Here is a 13,024-nt window from a genome sequence, read left to right on the forward strand (position 1 = left end):
TCTAAGGGACTGATGCACCAACACAAGATGGGATAAGGGAGTGCTGCACAGTGCCAAACCAAAAGTTAACAGCTTTGTTTGCAAATCTAGCTATCATCCATTAAAAGGCTGGCCCTCCAAATCAAAATAAAGAGCTATAAGGCAAGCCCATTACTTAATTAAAGGTTTTGGGGGTGCATGAGACAGTCACCAAGCTCCTGAAGTAACCACCCAGCTGCAGGTGCTTCCCTAGGTTGCTCTTCTGGCCCCTGCAGCACCTGATGTGGCAGCAAAGTAAATGAGAGCTGTTTGGGGTTTGTGTGGCCAGATTTTGGGCCAGGGGGTGGTGCTGCAAGGATGGATTCTGTGAGAAGCAGCCCAAAGCTTCCTCCATGTCCAAGAGACCCCATGACAGCCAAGAGGGACCTGCCACTGCGCAAGACAACTAATGGTGTTAGTGCCTCAGGGATAACAGAGTTAATAAGGGAAAAATGCTCCAAGGTGGAGCAGAGATTCACCTGCAGCCCGTGGAGAACAGCACAGCAGGTGAACGCCCAAATGAATGCTGTGGGGAAGCACGTGCTGCAGCAGGCTCCTGGCAGGTTCTGTCAGGAGAAAGGAGCCATGGAGAGAGGAGCCCACGCTGGAGCAGGTTTGCTGGCAGGACTTGTGACACTGTGGGGGAGCCACATTGGAGCAGTCTGTTCTGGGGGGACTGCATGCCATGGAAAGGACACATGCTGGAGGAGTTCAAGAAGATAGGAGGGACCCTGGAGTGCATCAAGATTGTGAGGTGTCTTGCCCTGAGGAGGAAGAAGCAGCATAGACAATGTGTCATGAGCTGCCCCAGCCCCTATTCCTGATCCCTCTGGGCTACTGAGGGGCAGAAAGGTAGGGAAAATCAGGAGTAAAGTTAAGCCCAGGAATAAAGGAGGGGTGGGGGAAGACATTTTAAGATCTGGGTTTACTTCTCATTACCCTACTCTGATCTGATTGGACATAAACTATATTTGTCTTCCCCTGAGTCAAGCCTATTTTGCCAGCAATAGCAAAGTGTAAATGATTTCCCCTGTTCTTATCCTAACCCATGAGCCTTTCATTATATTTTCTCTCCCCTGTCCAGCTGAGGAAGAGGAGGGGTGGAGCAGCTTTAGTGGGCACCCAGGCAGGTTCAGCCTCTGCAAGGTGCAGCAGGCAGGTTTGCTTTCACAGCCCCACAAGAGCCTCATGTTACAGCCCCCAGGTGAGCACCCAGTGCTGGGTTCTGGCTCTGCTCTCTGCTTCAGCTCTTTCTGTGCACCCCCCTCCACCTCCACTGGGAGCCAGCACCAGAGCCCTGGTGCGCCATGGAGAACAGGAGGAGAAAGGAAACAGGGATTTATTTTATAGCAAAAATCTCTCCAGACACACACATGCCTAATTTGAGGTTTCACGCCTGGCTGCACAATAGGTCAGCTGAGCTCTGCCTGACTTCTCCCTCCTTGTGGGGCTGCAGCAGCAGCAGCACCTTTGATACACAGGGTGCAGTGTCCCAGTACATCACACTGGTACTCCTGGACTGGAAATATCATACCCTCCTTCTACATATAGGAAAATGCTCCACGAGAATCTAATTGTTGTTGCCACTCAAAGAAGGACTCAGAGGTGTCACTTACTCCCCTAGATTGCAGAGGAACCCTCTTCTTCCTCTCGGCACAGCCAGAAGATCCTGACATAAGCATTTTTACTGGGAGTGAGAAGCTGGTAAATATTATACAGCTGCTAGAAATTGAAAAGCATGGCTGGGGAAAAAAAAAAGCCACCACTTTTTTTGTGGGTTGTGTGTTACACTTGCACTCTGCCAGTCTTGCTCATGTCCCTGTCAAGTGCCAGGAAAAAAAAAAAAGGAGGAGCAGGCAGCTCAGTGAGTGCATTGTAGCCCTGCCACCGCTGGTAAGCTTGCTTTCCTCCCCCACTGGCCAGGGACATGCTTCTTCACACACACAGTGGGGAGGTCTTGTTTGGTTTTGAATATTCCCTAGATATGAATATTCACCGTGGGCCACAGTAAGAGTAATCACAGCTGACCCATGTTGTTACTAATTAATTCTTTTGCTTACACATGAGGAACGGAAGAAAGCAAATACTGTGAACAAAGCTAATAATGAGGTTACTTGCTACTGCTTCTATCTGACACTTTTTTAAGGAATGATCTCTGCAGTGTGACAGCAAACACAGCAAGAAATTGATGCAGTGTAACAGGAAAGCAAGTCACTTTATGAAATAGTGCTGAGGCAACACTGGAATGGTTTGTCTTGCTCTATCTTCTACAGACCTTTCTGAATCATATCTGCTGTTGTTTGGATTGGTTTTATGTCTCCCCAGGTTTAGGAGACTGCAGATGAAGTTTTCTTACCTCCTCCCTTGCCAACAAAACAGAATTCCACAAACCCCTTTATATGATTCAAAAATTATCCTGTCAGCCCATCTGTACAATACAGAAAGTAGAGCTGATATGGGACACAGGGAGCCTTGTTTTTCTTACATCAAGGTAGGTAGAAGCAGAGGGGATACAACTGGAAATCTGACTTTTGAAAGACACATTTATTGTCTTCAATAAATATCACTCTGGTTTTCACTTTTAAAGACTTTCTACCTGGTCTGACAAATGTAGATCTATCCATGTATATTTAGTCTTCTGTGTCTTACATGAGTTGTTTGAAAAGAGAAAACATACCCATAAATATTTCTAAATATTTATTCCATAAGTGTTGACACAAAATAACAGCTTTTCCTTCCAAAACTTACAGCCAGTGAATTATTTCTCATGGCATTACAGACAGAGTGTTTATTATCCACGGCACACAGTAATTCACTGGAACGTAGAAATAGAAATTAACCCGCAGCAGAGACACGAATTTCTGTTTCACGGGGTGAAGCCATGTGAGGAAGTGGCAGGTGTGGTGCATTTGCAGATCTCCATCCCCTGCCACGCACTTCATCTTCCCGAGTTAATGGTGGGCACTTGCAAAAAACAAAACAAAAGAAAAAAAAAAGAAAGAAAATAAAAAAGAAAGGAGGGGAAATACGGGGGGGAACGGTGTTGTCGCGGTTCGGAAGAGCAGAGGAGCCGGCGGTGCCGGGCGGCCGTAGCGGCGGGCCCGGCCCTGCGCTGCCCGGCGCCGCCCGGGCGATGGCGCTGCGGCACCGCCTCCGGCTCCCTCACGGCGGCGGCGGCGGCCGGTGCGCGCTCCGTGCCGCTGGTGCCTCGACAGGACCGGCGGCTCTTGTCCCCGAAAAGCGCCCCGAAGGCGCCGGCAGTGGCCTTGCGGCTCCCCCTCGCCAGGCGCTCGCCATCCCCCCTCACGGGGCCGCCGTTCCGGGGCAGGGGAGGGGGCAGCGCGGAGCCGGGCGCGGCCGCGGTGGTCCCGCGGCGGCCGGGGAGCGCCATTTCCCGGGAAACCGGGCGGGCCGCGCCGCTATGCCGCCGGGATAATGGCGGGGGCCAGCGCCCTGTCACCTCTTGTGTGCGCTTTCCAAAGAGGAGCCCGGGCGTGGCGAATGAGACACAGACCGCCATTGTGCCGGCGACACTTTAATCGCCCACACCTACAATATTCAACCTGCTGCCGGCAGCGGGGCAGCGCCGGGGCGCACGCCCCACCCGAGGGGACCGGGTGGTGGCCTCGCCGCCGCCTCACCAGGGCGAAGCTTCTGGGGGCACCTTCAGTGCCGCGGTGAGGGCACGGCCGGCCAGCCGAGCACCACCAGAGCAGGAGCCCCGAGCCCGGGTGGCCGGGAGAGGTGGGAGAGGAATGTCCTTGTGTCCATGCCGGGCGGCTGTGGCAGGGCACGCAAGGAGCCGTGGAGGCACCAGGGTTTTGCTTAGCAAAGCAGCTTTGGCTGAACAGTGCTTGCGTGCTGCTTTGCCATGGACGTCACCTCGTGCTCTCACTGGGGTGTGAAGGCACAGAGGCCTAGGGCAGGATAATTGCTCCTAGCATGGGAGCCGCATTTGTGCTGAAGCGAGAGGTGGGGATTTCTTGTTCATGGACCAGGCAGGGTGGGATACTGGTCACTCCTACCACCCCTCCTTCCAAAACTGTGAGGGTTCTCACTGAGCTCATCTGTGCCCCTGTGACATGAGAGCCACACACCCGGGCTGCTGCAGACCGCAGGCTCCTGATGAAAGCTGTCGAGCACCTGAGGCCATCAGCTGTGTCTGGCTTCACCTTCTGCCCCAACAGAGCTCCTGCTCACTGCAGATGAACACTAGGCTTCACCCTTTGGGAATTTCTAAAACTTTTATGGAGGTCAAATCATCCTGCATGCCTGAGAAATAGAAATGCTTGTAAGTCTCCCTCCCTCTCCAGACTAATCAGCTCAGGGCTATGCCAGAGGTGCAGGTCTTGCTGCAGTCAGGGTTTTGCAAGTCTACTGCCACAGGAGAGCTGCTTCCCAAGAGCTGCAGGACTGCAGCTGAGCATTGCTGCTTGAACAAAACCCATGAGGCCACTTCCACAGGCACTTCAAGCAATGCTCTGCTGAAGCTGTCTGATGTCTAATAGACTGGGAAGAGTCTTCTGCATGGCTTGGAATTTTGAGGTACCCCAAAAACTTAATTCTCTTTAATACTAATTTTTGTGTATGTCTTTCTCTCTTGAACCCCATGAAGGGGTGGGGGGAGTGTGGGGGAAATTAGTGATTCTGCTTTATTAACAAGTAGAAATTCTTAAGACATCTTAATTTACCAGGTGATGGACCAGCTGAAGATGTCTTCAGAAAGGTTTCTTTTCACGGCCTTTAACAAGGGTAGTTCTTGAAAGCTCTGTTGGTGCAGTGTTGTGTTGGAAGTCCTTAAATGAGAGGGTTTCCCATGAATGGCAAGGTAGTATTTTTTTTTCTTGGCTGACAAGGTTTTCTTGGGGAAATACTCAGCTCTTAGGGATTGATGTGAGATGTTGATCCGCACCAGACTGTGTCCATTCACTTGATTTTCTCCCCTTAGAAGGTCCCTTAGAAGGACCACTGTTCTCCACATTGTTTTGGCTTCTGTGACTGTAAATATTTACTCTTCACATTTTAGGAACCTTCCCTCCTCAGGGGGAAACCTGCAAAGGTTCAGATTCCAGGCTGGCATTTCCACAGCTAAGAAACCTCCTTCAGGGACTGGGCTGCCTGATTGCCAAGAGCTGTGTGGGTGATGGATGTGAGAACAGCAGATCGAAGGCCCAGTACAATTGAAGCAGCCCCCTGTGCTCCCAGGTTACTGCTCGAGTAATACTGCTGATGAGAGGCAAGGCAGAATTTCAAATGTTCTTTTTTTTTTCTCTTGCTTACATGTCAACTGTTATTTTTTCTCTCTCTTGTTCACTTACGTGTTACTATTATGCCACAGAGAGCCTTCAAGCTAGATCTTTCATTTATACCTCAAGCTATGACTAGATTCTTTTCCCAGAACAAACCTTTATAACTGTACTTAGTGCAGTGGCTAAAGTGACAGTGAAAAGGGGAATGCTGAGGCAATCAGTTAAAAAAAAGAAATAAATCTAGTGCTAGCAAATTTGGAGTATTTACATGCTCTGGGCTCTTGTGCAAGAGACCTTGAGAGCAAGAGGAAGTGACCAGATGTGATTTGAAGGAAATACATTGTTTCTGTGGATGGATTGATGTTAATTCTCTGAACTTAAACTAAATGAAGTATTGATCATATACTGTAAAACTGTTGATCACAGTGGTAATTTTGTTGCTGAAGTGATTTATACTAGTAAAACATATCAAATAGCAGCCTAATGAAAGCATGTTAGAAAGCACTTGTTCATAAAGCAGGAATGGTTGTTAGTGTTCTGTTATTGCTCATTTCAAAAGTAAAACAAGGGACCTGTGGGTGGTGCCTGTGAGCATGCACAGGCCCTGCAGAATTGTTCCTGTGGCAAAGGGTGAACAAACTACTCCTGAAATAACATTGTTGTTCAAAGTGTCCCACAGCTGAGAAGTGCCTCGGTTGGGCAAGACTTTGGTGGGACTGAAGGCATTTAGCAATTTTAGTGGAACCTCCTTGCCAAGCTGAGTGCAAAACAAAAAAGGGATTTAAAACAAAATGATCAAAGGAAAATTATTATGAGTGATGCTTCCTTAAATATGAAGGGGTTTATTTTTAAAATATAAGCATAAATTAACATCTCGGTAACAGCTGTATAGATTTAAATAAACAGGCAGAATGTAGATACAAATTCCATAGACAAGATTTCCAACTGTATCACCAGGCTGAATTCATTATGCCTGACAATGGCCCCAGGAGGTAGGCAAGTATTGTTATACCAGTGCTTTGCATTTCTCTTGGAGGCAGTGGAGGTACTTGCACTAGAAATAACTGTACACAACTGCAGGTGTCCACAGGGTTAGCCCCAGAGCATAGATATTTATGGAGGTAAATGTCACCAAGAAATGGGAATTAGTTTTACAAACCCTCCAAGAGCTGAAGCACATGGCATTGGGTAAGTGCAATTATCTGCCCAGGAAAATTGCTCTGCAGAAATGAGGGCACATCTGCTTCAGCAACAGCAAGGTCCTGGTTGTCCTGAGTGGAAAGGCGCAGGGTTCAGAAGTGTGATTTCCCCAGTACCTGGGCTCTTGCATTCCTTGCAGTCATCACTTCTAATGTGTGTTTAAAACACATGTGACAGTAAAGCATTAGACACTGGTCATAGGAGGAGCCTAAGAAACATTTTCTGCTGGACCCTCTTCTGTTAAGCAATCTTGCTCTGAATGAAGTAAGTATGAATGCTTTATTTGGGTGAGTATTCTGATGATGCAGTCCATGAGACTGAAAATAATTCAGCTGTACATTGTCTTTTTGTGTTTGTAGTAGCTCCTAGCTGGGGCTTGCCGTCCCAGGGAGCAGGCCAGCCACTGGGAGGGCAGAAACCCCCCTTCCCTCCTCCTGCAGGAGGCCTGGGCTGGTTGTAGCTGAGATTCAGCAAGAATTACCTGATATCAGTGAGCAAGACTCACACCTTGGTCTCTATCCACTTGTGGGTTTTACTGCCTGAAGACCAGGGAAGGTACAAAGAGGGCTGTGTGTCCCCCCACATACTTTTCAAAAGGAAAGGAGGAAACGAGAGAACATGTGGGGAAAGTGGGGAAAGGGAAGAGAAGAAATGAAATACTTTCTGACCAGTGGTGATGCCTGCAGAGAAGCTGGCTGATCTTGAAATGGCATTGAATGAGCAATTAGACTGTTGAGTACAAACTGAGAACTGACCCATGTGCTTTGTGTGCTTTCAGAATGTCTCTGGCTGTAATGATAGAGGAGGCTTTTTGCAAGTGTGCTGTCCCCCCTTTTGTAACCCACTTTTCTGTAACACTAGTCCGTTCCTGACCCCGAGTTGCTGCCTGGCTCTTAACCAGGCTGGGGGCAGGGGGAGAGGAAAGGAGGGCTGGGGGGAAAATATGCATAAAGATACGGGGATAAGTTCAGTTTGTTTTCCTCTGAAAGCTTTGACACTTGCTTAGAGCAGATTCATTTCCAAGGCTTCCTACATTGCTGCTATTGTACAGTAAGTGTTTCAGACCGGTGTGCCTGTGTTTCCGACTCCCGTGAAGTCCCCTTTGCAGCAGGGCGTGCCTCGAACCGCTTCAAAAGAACCAACTTCTACAAAAGAAAAAAAGAAACTCAAGTAGGCTTGAACATACAAAGAGAGGGAGAAAGGAAAGTGAAAAGGGCCGGGCAGTGTTGAATACAAAATGAGTTCAGCCAGCCCCAGGAGTTCTTCATCACTTACATTTATCTTATTCTGGGAGAGCAGAGCTAAACCCAGTGCTGACACAAACCACCCTTCGCCTTTGACTTTGACTCTGAGTGTGTGCACACAGCAGATACAGGCATACAGAGACCACTGGATTTCAATGAAACATTTTTCCCCCTCTGAGCAGTGGTGTTGGTGGGGAAAATGGCTTTTTGTGTGTGTCCTTTCAAAAGCAAACTGTGGAGTGAGTCTCAGATGCCTCCAGTTTCAAAGCGTGCATGCGCTCACAAAACACGCACTTGAAAAATAAGCAGCTGTTACTGTTTCCCAGCCAGGAACTTTTCCCGTCCCAGGAGCATGCTGAGGTGTTCGGCTGATGTCCCCAGTGCTCCATGCAGTCACTGAGGTACTGCTGAGGGAGGTCCCCAGCACCTTACAGCAGCCCTGGGGTATCCAGAGTCCAGGGTCCTTCTGGGGAATCAGCCACATTGCATCCACAGGAGATGCTAATGGGATGCTTCTTCCCTCTGTGCCCAGAGGCCAGTGGATGGTTTGTGGGATGGAGGATTGGGCTTGCTGTCAAGGAGTCCTGACAGCCACACATCCCACCAGCCTGGAGGGAGATGTTTAAAACCTGAACACTGCACCAGCCTGGCTCTTTCCCTATGCTGGGCGCTTGCTGGGCCTCTGGAAATGGGTGTCAGTGGCTGCTGCTCAGCAAAGCTCCCACTCATTTCCAAGGTTTGGCCCACGGTCCTTGCATGGAACAGCTCACAGCCACGGCACCCGCTGCCCAAACAGGGAGCACACGGATTAACCCTGGGGAGGAGAGCCCAGCAGGGCCGCTGGCAAAGCGCACCTGTGCCACGGGCACCAGGGAGGGAGCACGTGGTGCCTGCGGGCTGAAAGGGAAGCCGGGGGTGGGAATTTAGCCAGCAATCAGCACCGTGCAGCACAGTGGTGAGGGCTTTTTCTGCTGTTACCCATACAAGCATTTATTGAAGGGGGAGAGGGTTAGACAATCAGAGAGTATAAAAGTTTAGATAAATGGTCTGGCAACTTTATGGATACTATACAGAAACAAGGTATTGACTTCTGCTCCTTACCATCTTTCTTACTGAGTAAACACTTCCATTTCGGTCAGAAACTGACAGCTTGTTTTGGGGGATACAACATCTTTTGCCTTTGAAGCATAATAGCTAGGGGAAAAAAAAAAGAATAGAGAAGGTTTGCATCTGTTTTTATTTTTAAGGAAAGCAAACCATCAGCTTTGCGCTTTCTCAGTACCATCCAGTTGTTTGTGGAAGGCGGGCCCCAGGCGCCTGCCATGCCCAAGTGTGCCCAGGCAGCTTCCTAAACTAGCGAGGCTGCTCATTGCATGTCACTGCCGCTCGGCTTTGAGCTGCTGGGCTCCCTCGCTCCCTCCTTGGCTTGCGAGTTATTCACTTTTGAAAAAACATATCTACCTCATACTGTGCCCATCACTTTGTTCTCCACACGCCTATTCACACGGGCAAACCTCCACTTCTCCTCTCCAGGCAGGCGGCGGTGGCGGGAGGGGAGGCAGCGCGGAAGGGAAGTTAAGATGCGTGCACGGAGCTATTTCCCTCTCCACCACCTTTGGCCAGCTATTGTTGGCCAACAAAAGGGCTCGCTCGCGGGGGATCGGGACCCTGCCGAAAACGTGGCAGCTCCGGGGGCAGTGTGCTGTCCCGGCTGCGAACGCCACCGCTTCTCACCTACCGGGTCCCGCGTGGGCTTCCCGCGTGTCCCCGGAATGACCGCTCTAAATCCGGAGACATTCCCTAGGCGGCTTCGCGGCCGAACCTCTGCACGGCAGCGCCGCGCTCCGTGCCCCGCCGTCCGCACCGTCCCGGGCGGGCAGCGCTCCGCACCGACACCTCGGGCAGGGTCGCTGCGGCCGCAGCGAGAGCCGGGCGCACCGACGGCTACTCCCGCCAGGCGTGGGGAGGCCAATTTACCGGGCCCTCCGAGGTTTGGCTGTAAGGAAAAAGATGTTTCCCCAGGCGGGCGCGACGGAGCGTCCTCGGAGGCTGCAGCGGCGGGGAGCGCCCGGTGCGGCCGGGAGTGGGTTCCCTCTGTGGGCGGACGCGCCGTCGGGGCGCTCCCGGCCCCCGCACCCCGTTCCGCCCCGCCGCGCGCGGGGAGGCCGCCCGGCGCGCGCCTGCCCGGGACGGGGCGGGACAGCGCGTGCCGCCGGCCCGGGCTCACCCCCCAACCCCCCCCCGCCCCGCTCCCGTCCGCCGCCGCCGGCCGCGGGCTCCGCTCCCCCCGCGCGCCATTGGCTCCCCGCACGCGCCGGCCCCGCGCGCGCGCGCGCCATTGGCCGCGCCGACACGCGACCGGCGCGAGTGGAGGGCGTGCGGCGGGAGGGGTGGGGCGCGAGGGAGCGGAGGGGAGGGGGAGCGGGGGCGGGGGGGACCCCGGCGCGTGCCGCTCCTTAAAGGGGGGCGCGAGCCCGGCCGACACCGGAGCCGTCGGGGCGCCACGCGCGAGGCGGGGGCTGCGCGCGGCCCGATGGGCGCGCGGCGCTAGAGCCATGAGCCTGCCCTGGGCAGAGCGCGCCCGCGAGCCGCCCTCAGAGCCGCCAACGCCCGGCCCGGAGCACGGCGGCTGCGGCGGCTTCGCGCCCGGCTCCTGGCTCGGCGTCTGCTGCGCCGCCCGCCTGCCCGCCGCCGCCTCGCCGCGCTACCTGCTGCCCGCCGAGGACGACGAGGCGGCGGCGGCGGAGGGCGGCGCGGCGCGGGGCGGCGGGAGCAGCCCCGGCGGGGCGCGGGGCGGCGGGCGGCCGCGGGGCGGCGGCGGCGGCCCCGGGCTGCGGGCGCAGGTGAGCGGCGTGCAGAAGCAGCGGCGGCTGGCGGCCAACGCGCGGGAGCGGCGGCGGATGCACGGGCTGAACCACGCCTTCGACCAGCTGCGCAATGTCATCCCCTCCTTCAACAACGACAAGAAGCTCTCCAAGTACGAGACGCTGCAGATGGCGCAGATCTACATCAGTGCCCTGGCCGAGCTGCTGCACGGCCCCGCCGCCCCTTCCGACGGCTCCAGCAAGGCCGAGCACCGCGGGGCCCCCTTCGAGCCGCCCTGCGCCGCCGCCGGGGCCGGAGCTGCGCCGGGGCCGCCGGCGCCGCCGCCGGGGCCGCCCAGAGCGTCGCCCCCCGGGCACGGCCGGACTCGCTTCCCCCCGCCGCCGGCCGCGGGGGGCTACTCGGTGCAGCTCGACCCGCTGCACTTCTCCTTTGCGGAGGGCGCCCTGATGGGACAGAGAGCCCCTTCCCCCGCCCTCCTCCTGCCGCAGCCCGGGCAGCCGCCGCAGGAGAGGAGCAAGACGTCGCCCCGGTCCCACAGGAGCGACGGGGAGTTCTCGCCCCGCTCCCACTACAGCGATTCGGACGAGGCCAGCTAAGGCAGGGGCGTCGTCCCCGGCACCCCCGCAAGGCCGCCCCTCGAAGCACAGACTCCGCCGCGGGGTGAGCAGCCGGACGCGGTGCCGCCACGGACGGCATCGGCTCCCCTCGGTCGCTTTGAAATCCGCCCCCTCGTCTCCCACCCCCGGCAGCCCCTGGTTTGTCCAGGGGGGATGGCTGTTAGCGAGTGACTGTACCCGCCCTGTCTGTCAGGGGCGGTTGGTTTGTTTTAATTTTTAGTTTACACTTCGAAAGTTTCTTTCGCCTAGAAGTCGTTGCCGTTCCCTCCTGCCAACGCGCCACCTCGCAGCCTTAGCCTGGCTCGCCCCGTCGGCGAGCAGGTGATGCGCAGGGAGAAAGCCTGGCCCCGCTGCCGGGGTGCCGCCGGCGCCATCCATCCCCACCCAGCCGTGAGCCCGCCCTGACACCCCCGTCTTCCAGGACACCCATCCTGCCGTGGGTCGCATTGCTGTGGAAACACACACACGCACACAAACACACACGCAAAAGTCAATAACGCACCGTCCTAACCTGTAAATAGCGGAGAAAATTTGGATTTTCCTTAGAGCACCATGCCGGCGTCTTTTGGGGGGAACCTTGGCGCAAGCACTTTATCAGCGGCTGGAGATGCAGTTTCAAGAGGAAAGCTACTAACTGCCAATTGGAGACCAATGTTTAATTAAGCCACTTAATCCTAACGCTCTCTTAAAAACGAAAACGGTTTTGTCGTGTCAAACCTTTATGTCAGTTTTATTTTCCTTTTGTGGTAATAGGAAACGTATTTATTATGCAGTGTTTGCAATTATTTCTGCTTCTCTCTTTTTTTAAAAAAAATTCTTTTCTACGACGAAAATCGTTTATTTTGATTTTAGCAACGCCAGCTGCCATTGTTTTATGTATTTTAATTTTGAAAAGTTTTTTGAGATCAAATAAACGTGGAAAAAAAAAACAAACAAAAAAACCAAACAAAACAAAATAAGCCTCGAATCGGGTTCGGGTTCAACTTTCCCTTCGCCCTCCCTGAGCGGGGGTGGTGTCAAACTCCGCGGCGGGGGGAGAGGTACAGGGCGATGCTCCCATCGGGGCGCCCCGGGGCCGGAGTGCGGGGCGGGCTCTGCCCCGCCTGGAGCAGCTCTCCCTCCCTGCGCCGCCGGGACCCCGTCCCGTTCCCGTCCCGCAGTCCCCAGCGGAACCGGGTAAATTCAACAAGTGCAGGGTAAGGAGCTTGTCGCTCTTCTGTAGCGCCTGTCCCCGCACCGCCGCTCAGATCACATCATTCCCTTCTTCCCTGCTCCTTCTCAGGGACACGAGCGGATCTTCCCACGGAGCCTCCTCGGTTTAAGCCGAGAGGAAAGGGCTGGGAGCGGGCGGAGAAGCCGGCGGGGTTTCGGGGACACGCGAGCAGCGCGGCGGGTTGCCGGGGATCAGGATGTGGCCCCTGGGCTCGGCTTAGACCCGGACGGGAATGGGGGACTGGCTGACGCTTAGCCCAGCCTGCCCGTGACACCAGAGCCGGGGCCGAGCCGGAGCCGTGCGGTGCCGGGGTCCCGCTGGGTTCAGCAGGTGACGCTGGCAGGGTGATCAGTTATCCAGGCGCGGCCGGGGACAGCAGCCCGTGCGGGTGTCGCTTTCCCCTACAGAAACAGGGCACCTGCCCCCCCGGTAACCCCGCGCTGGCGCCCTGCCCTGCTCGCCGCCCGTACCTGCCGAAGCGGGCTGCCGTCCCGCAGGGTGGAAAGTTTATCGGGAGGGTCATTTGCCTTCCAAATAAAATGCCTGCTTTGTCGGGGTAGGTCAGCTTTGGTTACCGGCACTGATTTCTGTGCTGTGGGAGCCGGTCTCGCATCCTGGGGGGCACGGGAGGGGTCCCATCACGGGAGTGATGCGGCA

General features: G+C 54.8%; 1 protein-coding gene across 1 annotated transcript; it reads left to right on the forward strand.

Moving 5' to 3' along the window:
• Window positions 1-10,211: 10,211 nt before the first annotated feature.
• On the forward strand, window positions 10,212-12,015 carry ATOH1 (atonal bHLH transcription factor 1). Its single transcript, XM_074540435.1, has one exon. It carries the CDS (start codon window positions 10,267-10,269, stop codon window positions 11,131-11,133), a length of 867 nt encoding a protein of 288 aa, XP_074396536.1. The 5' UTR covers window positions 10,212-10,266; the 3' UTR covers window positions 11,134-12,015.
• The last annotated feature ends 1,009 nt before the right edge of the window (window positions 12,016-13,024 follow it).

The sequence above is a fragment of the Zonotrichia albicollis genome, chromosome 5 (assembly GCF_047830755.1).
Source record: "Zonotrichia albicollis isolate bZonAlb1 chromosome 5, bZonAlb1.hap1, whole genome shotgun sequence".
Classification (NCBI taxonomy): domain Eukaryota; kingdom Metazoa; phylum Chordata; class Aves; order Passeriformes; family Passerellidae; genus Zonotrichia; species Zonotrichia albicollis.

Coding starts and splice junctions, on each gene's coding strand:
- ATOH1 (XM_074540435.1), top strand. CDS start 10,267: ATGAGCCTGCCCTGGGCAGAGCGCGCCCGCGAGCCGCCCTCAGAGCCG.